At 37.1% G+C, this 8089-nt stretch overlaps 1 protein-coding gene across 1 annotated transcript in view; it reads left to right on the top strand.

Annotated features, from left to right (window-relative positions):
* Window positions 1-7803, top strand: part of LOC142334949 (uncharacterized) — a 100968-nt gene extending 93165 nt beyond the window's left edge. The window contains exon 11 of the mRNA XM_075383278.1: window positions 7657-7803. Coding sequence (XP_075239393.1) covers window positions 7657-7803 — 147 coding nt within the window. The remainder of the gene's footprint in view (window positions 1-7656) is intronic.
* The last annotated feature ends 286 nt before the right edge of the window (window positions 7804-8089 follow it).

Raw genomic sequence — 8089 nt, 5'->3', positions numbered from 1 at the left:
GAGACACCAATAGAGATAGAGTGAAAGTGTGAGAGAGAGGGAGAAAAACAACTTTGAAGCTGGAACCAAAGAGAAAAATAGTTTGATTTGATGCTTTAAATTTTTTTCAGTAGTAAAGTATCTAACAACATTAAACTCTCGCAAATTTTGTACTGTCAATTTAAGTAAAAGATAAAAGTTAACTCAAATTGAGTTTAATAATTTTGGTCTACGGTCGTTGGTAAATGCTGAAATCAACCAAAAGCTGTTCTGAGCAGAGAGCTTTTATACTAAATTTCACAAATCTGAAAGTGTCTTAAAGGGACTGTTGATTTAGCCAAATTTGACCTTTGTGGCAAAAAGTCTTAGAATGATACATATTTTAAGATAAGCCAATAAAATTTATTTGAGCATCTACAGTTGCTTGATGCTGATTATGTTTTTTTCATTTTGTGCTGAAATCATTTATAGAGAGTTTTTGATTACCAACACTGCAAATACAAATGTTTTGTGAGCTTTCCACACGTTTGAACATTGTATGGCTTCTTGATATTTCATGATCATTTTGTAGTTTGTACTTCAAAATACAAGTATAAAAGATACAAAAGGTCCAATAAAAAGAATGGAATAATTATGAATGCTTAAACTTCGGCACTTTACACTTGCCTACATGACAGTCTCCCGCTGCATACTCAGTATCAAAAACAAAAAAATTCGGTAAAATTTTTGTAGAGCGCATTAAGCACGTTTTATACAGCAGAAATTAACGTTTTCACGGAATTCTATGCGCACACTAGAAATTTTAAAATCCGCCCCTTCGAAGCTGAATGTTAATAATAGATCGTGCGTTAATCTATCTTTGAGCGTGCAAGTTTGAGTTGTGTGGTTTTATATGGTACAATAAAATTCGACGTTATTTGAAATGGTTGACATCATCAATGAATTTGCCTTTATCAACACCCGGGTCGACGTTTCAACGCCAAAAAAATGCCAAAACCTTCAAGGATTCCTGAGAATGAGTTAAATTTTGCGGTTTTAGGTGGTGAATAAGTTGGGTGAATAAGGCGTGAAAGTAAAAAAAAATTCATTCCTAAAACCGCACATGAACCCGTACCTTACCTCCAGAGCAGACCAGAACTGGAACAGAGTAAATTCAGGGAAACTCTAAGAGCTGGATCGGAGTCTGATCAGGTCACTTTTACGCTTGACAGAGTTGCTCCAGAGTAGAAGTATGTGGTTACTTTTGACAGAAGAGCTCCCAGGGTAGCCCTATTGTGGGCTATCCTTGACAGAGCAGGCCTACTCTGGAACAACTCTTGACAGAGCAGACCTACCCTGGGACCCTTCTTGACAGAGCTAGCTCAAAAGAAGCCTACTCTGGGACAACTCATGACAGAGCTGGCTCAGAGCAGGCCAACTCTGCGACAACTATTGAGAGAGCTGGCTCAGAGAGGTTTTCTCTGCTAAGAGGCAACAAAAAGGAACATTCTGATCAGAGGCACATCTAGAGTCTGATGGATTTGTTCAGAAGTGTCTTAAAGGGACTGTTGATTTAGCCAAATTTGAGCTTTGTGGCTAAAAAGTCTTAGAATGATACATATTTTAATATGAGCCAATAAAATTTATTTACTTGAGCATCTACAGTTGCGTGATGCTGATTATGATTTTTTTCCTTTTATGCTGAAATCTTTTTATAGAGAGTTTTTGATTACCAACACTGCAAATACAAATGTTTTGTGAGCTTTCCACACCTTTGAACATTGTTTGGTTTCTTGATATTTCATGATCATTTTGTAGTTTGTACTTCAAAATACAAGTATAAATGCTATAAAAGGTCCAATAAAAAGAACGGAATAATTATGAATGCTTAAACTTCGGCACTTTACACTTGCCTACATGACAGTCTCCCGCTGCATACTCAGTATCAAAAACAAAAATTCGGTAAAATTTTTGTAGAGGGCATTAAGCACGTTTTATACAGCAGAAATTAACGTTTCACGGAATTCTATGCGCACACTAGAAATTTTAAAATCCGCCCCTTCGAAGCTGAATGTTAATAATAGATCGTGCGTTAATCTATCTTTGAGCGTGCAAGTTTGAGTTGTGTGGTTTTATATGGTACAATAAAATTCGACGTTATTTGAAATGGTTGACATCATCAAATGAATTTGCCTTTATCAACACCCGGGTCGACGTTTCAACGCCAAAAAATGCCAAAACCTTCAAGGATTCCTGAGAATGAGTTAAATTTTGCGGTTTTAGGTGGTGAATAAGTTGGGTGAATAAGGCGTGAAAGTAAAAAAAATTCATTCCTAAAACCGCACATGAACCCGTACCTTACCTCCAGAGCAGACCAGAACTGGAACAGAGTAAATTCAGGGAAACTCTAAGAGCTGGATCGGAGTCTGATCAGGTCACTTTTTACGCTTGACAGAGTTGCTCCAGAGTAGAAGTATGTGGTTACTTTTGACAGAAGAGCTCCCAGGGTAGCCCTATTGTGGGCTATCCTTGACAGAGCAGGCCTACTCTGGAACAACTCTTGACAGAGCAGACCTACCCTGGGACCCTTCTTGACAGAGCTAGCTGAAAAGAAGCCTACTCTGGGACAACTCATGACAGAGCTGGCTCAGAGCAGGCCAACTCTGCGACAACTATTGAGAGAGCTGGCTCAGAGAGGTTTTCTCTGCTAAGAGGCAACAAAAAAGGAACATTCTGATCAGAGGCACATCTGGAGTCTGATGGATTTGTTCAGAAGTGTCTTAAAGGGACTGTTGATTTAGCCAAATTTGAGCTTTGTGGCTAAAAAGTCTTAGAATGATACATATTTTAATATGAGCCAATAAAATTTATTTACTTGAGCATCTACAGTTGCGTGATGCTGATTATGATTTTTTTTCCTTTTATGCTGAAATCTTTTATAGAGAGTTTTTGATTACCAACACTGCAAATACAAATGTTTTGTGAGCTTTCCACACCTTTGAACATTGTTTGGTTTCTTGATATTTCATGATCATTTTGTAGTTTGTACTTCAAAATACAAGTATAAATGCTATAAAAGGTCCAATAAAAAGAACGGAATAATTATGAATGCTTAATCTTCGGCACTTTACAATGACCTACATGACAGTCTCCCGCTGCATACTCAGTATCAGAAACAAAAATTTGGGTAAAATTTTCGTAGAGGGCATTAGGCACGTTTTATACAGCAGAAATTAACGTTTCAAGGAATTCTATGCGCACACTAGAAATTTTGAAATCCGCCCCTTCGAAGCTGAATGTTAATAATAGATTGTGCGTTAATCTATCTTTGAGCGTACAAGTTTGAGTTGTTTGGTTTTATATGGTACAATAAAATTCGATGTTATTTGAAATGGTTGACATCATCAAATGAATTTGGCTTTATCAACTCCCGGGTCGACGTTTCAACGCCAAAAATTGCAAAAATGCTGGAATTCCTGAGAATGAGTTAAGTTTTGCGGTTTGATGTGGTGAATAAGTTGGGTGAATAAGGCGTGAAAGTAAAAAAAATTCATTCCTAAAACCGCACATGAACCCGTACCTTACCTCCAGAGCAGACCAGAACTGGAACAGAGTAAATTCAGGGAAACTCTAAGAGCTGGATCGGAGTCTGATCAGGTCACTTTTTACGCTTGACAGAGTTGCTCCAGAGTAGAAGTATGTGGTTACTCTTGACAGAAGAGCTCCCAGGGTAGCCCTATTGTGGGCTCTCTTTGACAGAGCAGGCCTACTCTGGAACAACTCCTGACAAAGCAGGCCTACCCTGGGCTTCTTCTTGACAGAACTAGCTCAGAACAAACCTATTCTGGGACAACTCATGACAGAGCTGGCTCAGAGCAGGCCAACTCTGCGACAACTATTGAGAGAGCTTGCTCAAAGATGTTTACTCTGCTAAGAGGCGACAAAAAAAGAACATTCTGATCAGAGTCACATCTAGAGTCTGATGGATTTGATGAGAAGTGTCTTAAAGGGACTGTTGATTTAACCAAACTTGAGCTTTGTGGCTAAAAAGTCTTAGAATGATACATATTTTAATATAAGCCAATAAAATTTATTTACTTGAGCATCTAGAGTTGCTTGATGCTGATTATGATTTTTTTTTTCATTTTTTCCTGAAACATTTTATAGAGAGTTTTGTGTTTTTGATTATCAACACTCCTAATACAAATGTTTTTTGAGCTTTCCAGACGTTTGAACATTGTATGGCTTCTTGATATTTTATGATCATTTCGTAGTTTGTACTTCAAAATACAAGTATAAATTATACAAAAGGTCCAATATATAGAATGGAATTTTTATGAATGCTTAAACTTCGGAACTTTACACTGGCTTACATGGCAGTCTCCTGCTGCATTCTCAGTATCAAAAAGAAAAACTTCGGTAAAATTTTCGCACAGGGCATTTCTTTCTCACAAGGTTTAAGCACGTTTTATACAGCGGAAATTAACCTTTCACGGAATTCTATGCGCACACTAGAAATTGAACAATTCACCCTTTCAAAGCTGAATGTTAAAAATAGATCGTGCGTTAATCTATCTTTGAGCGTGCAAGTTTGAGTTGTGTGGTTTTATATGGTACAAAAAAATTCGACGTTATTTGAAATGGTTGACATCATCAAATGAATTTGCCTTTATCAAATCCCGGGTCGAAGTTTCAACGCCAAAAATTGCCAAAAAAGGCAAGGATTGCTGAGAATGAGGTGAATTTTTCGTTTTTAGGTGGTGAGTAATTTGGGTGAATAAGGGGTGAAAGTAAAAAAAATTCATTACTAAAACCGCACATCAACCCGTACCTTACCTCCGGAGCAGACCAGAACTGCAACAGAGTAAATTCAGGGAAAACTTAAGAGCTGGATCAGAGTCTGATCAGGTCACTTTTTACGCTTGACAGAGTTGCTCCAGAGTAGAAGTATGTGACTACCCTTGACAGAAGAGCTCCCAGGGTAGCCCTATTGTTGGCTATCCTTGACAGAGCAGGCCTACTCTGGGGCAACACTTGACAGAGCAGGCCTACTCTGGGACAACTCATGACAGAGCTGGCTCAGAGCAGGCGAACTATGCGACAACTATTGAGAGAGCTGGCTCAGAAATGTTTGCTCTGCTAGGAGGCAAAAAAGGAACATTCTGATCAGAGGCACATCTAGAGTCTGATGGATTTGATCAGAACCAAAGCAGTCAAGCTGAAAGAAAAATACTGGTCCAATTAAGAGGAAATTTTGATTAACATGACTATTATTATTGAAAACTGTCTAATTTCGTTCAGAAACATGCTTTAACGGTATACAAAATACATTTTTTTCCGCAGCGGTTGGGTTTTTTCATTCGCGATGCTTTTAGAATGGTCTTTTCTTTAGATAAATTTAATTCTTCAAACATAATTTTTTATGAAATTGATATATTATAGCAATATATTTAGTTTAATTGTGTGATCAACTCAGTCAAGACAGTCTCCAGAGTAAAAATACTCTGCGTTCTACTCTGTCAAGTCAAATTCCAGAATAGACCTTCTCTGTGTTCTACTCTGATAAGACAAGACCCAGATTTGAGAGGTCTCGTACTCTGGGGGAGCTCTGTTTCAGCTCTGGTAGCTCACCTAACGCTGGAAATGCCCAGCTCCAGCTCTGATCTACTCTGGAGGTTCGGTACCGGAAGTTACTGGCAAGAATCACCACAAATCTCTTTTGCCGGTAGCGTCACACTTTTTTACCGCTTAAGATGTAAAAATTAGATTTTCATTGCTACAAATTATCAAACTTAGCAAAATCGTCCGAAATCCGCATATCTTGCAAAAATTCTAACTTATATTTCTCCTCAAATATGATTTAATCTGAATTGAACTCAAAAATATCCTAGAAGCCAGTTCAATGAAGTGCAGTGGATGAAGAAGTGGCTACAAAGTAAAAGGTCAGTGTATGGAACCCGAGTTGGTACTTTTTTGGTTAGAAGTCTGGTGATTGCGTTGGAAACTTTACCGCCGAAAACCAAATATCTCACAAAGTTTCACAGATAAAACCCACAAAATTTACACAAGCTCGCCGCCTTCAGCTCAATAATTGGTAAAAGATGAGGGCCAGCTGCAGGAAAAAAATTCTCTGCAATTCACCGCAATTCCTTCATATTTTTCGACAAAACTTTGACCAGGTTTTTGGTAAGAAATTTGATCGTAAAGTAAGAATTGAGCAATTATTTATTTTGTGCTGTGTTGGTTTAGCGACTGATCGGAAAAATAGTAACGTAACTGCAACGGGCACTATTGTTGGTTTGGTTAAAATACCCCGAAAATTTTTAAGTTGGTTGCCCACGACGAGTTAAAAAAGCATAAAGAAAACTGTATTTCATAAATCAATATTTTATTTTTATTATTATTTCATGTAAATAAGAGTACAAGTACAAGTTTTGTTTTACAATTTTTGTGTTATGTTAGTGTTCTCATATGCAATTCAATTTTATGCTTTCCTTTGTAGTTTATACAAACTGATAGGTAGAATTCCCGTTGAAAAGATAATTATGCACGCAAACTGGTTTTTTCTCGATGCAAAAGCAAAGGTTGTAGAAAAAAAGGAAAAGTAAACTAGGAAATTGATACCTTCGTTTCTCTGCTTATTGGCAGAAGAATAATTGCAATATAAAAAAGTAAATTAGAGAAAAAGCTTGCCTGACATTTTTCAATTTTTTCAGTTGCTGTATAAGTCCGTTTTCATTACACCCTTACATTACTATTAATAAATTTGCACTCGGAAAATATTGCTCATCATTCGGTCAAGCGTGATGTCGCGCAAATTTTTTATTGAGATATTTTTTTCGATTAGGGAAGAATTTTGGTGATACTTGATTCTTTTTTGCTTTCCTACATGCTGAATTATGCGCACAGCTACGCTGCAACAAGCAATTCAACTGGGCTTGAGATATGAAAAGGTTTAAGTTATATCAGTTAAAATAGTTAAATCAGTTATTTAATTAAGTTAAATTGACCTTTGATTGAATGATTCCAAGTGGTTTAATTGCAAAGGGTCTTTTTTCATTTCCCATGGTATTATTAGCGTGGCTTTTTTCAGTCGAAATTTTACAAGTTACGAAATGTCAATTTTATGAAGTGATCCAGTTTTTATTAATAACATTTTCCCCAAAATAGCAGCAGATTTAGATTGCTGCTTTCTATACAAGATTTATATTTTTGAACTGCAAGCAGCAGGTTTAATTCTTCGTCTGTTGCCATTTTGCAGAAAATCTTATGAATACGAACTGGGTCACTTCATAAAATTGAGATCTCAAACTATCGTCAACCAGGGAATTGCACTTAAAACTATTCGAGGCAAAATGAAAACACATGAAAAGACATTTCCTGGACTCCCGAGTTATATTAACCTACTTTCTGGTTAAGCAAAATTCTAGCGTGGCACATTTTGGGCCATACAAAAATTCCCATAAATCAAGTAAAAAGCTTTTGTGATTGTTATGGATCCAGCGTCTCGGTTTAGCATATTTTTTACGCAGTTCGAGGCCTGGACTAGGGACAAACACAATATAAGTAATAAAAAATACTTATTCCCGTGAATAAAGCTGAAAACATAGGACGGTAAACTATAACTTTGGAGTCGCCGTTGTCTTCCTTTTTCTTTTTCTACTGTTATATGTTTTTAGTACCTCATTGTCACAATAGTGCCACCAGAGGGTAATTGTGGATCTGGGTGCAGATTTGATGCTCCCTCGACCACTCCGGTTCAGGTCAACGGTCTTACGCCAGGCAGAAGCTATCATATCTCTCTTTCAACTGAGAGCTATGGGAAGAAGAGTGAAGCCCTCATAATTAACGAACAATTGGAACCAGGACAGATGACACACTTTCTCAGTGTTGTTTCTACAAATAAGGTTAAAGGAGTTCAAAAAAATTTTGAGTTCGAAGTTAGCAAAAAGAACATCTGATATAATCCGGAATAATCCTGAAAGATTTGATAAAATTTGCTAAAGAACTGATAGAACCGAATTCGACAATGCTGAACTTTTGATTCGGAGATAAAGCGTTTCTTTAATCATTCCCAAAAAAATAGGAAAAGTTACGGTGTGTTTTTGTTTCTATCACGTTAAGAGTGCGA

The sequence above is a fragment of the Convolutriloba macropyga genome, chromosome 2, assembly GCF_964194025.1.
Source record: "Convolutriloba macropyga chromosome 2, txConMacr16.3, whole genome shotgun sequence".
Taxonomy (NCBI): domain Eukaryota; kingdom Metazoa; phylum Xenacoelomorpha; order Acoela; family Convolutidae; genus Convolutriloba; species Convolutriloba macropyga.
Note: the sequence above shows the minus strand (reverse complement) of the source record. Positions and strands in the feature narration are given on the sequence as shown.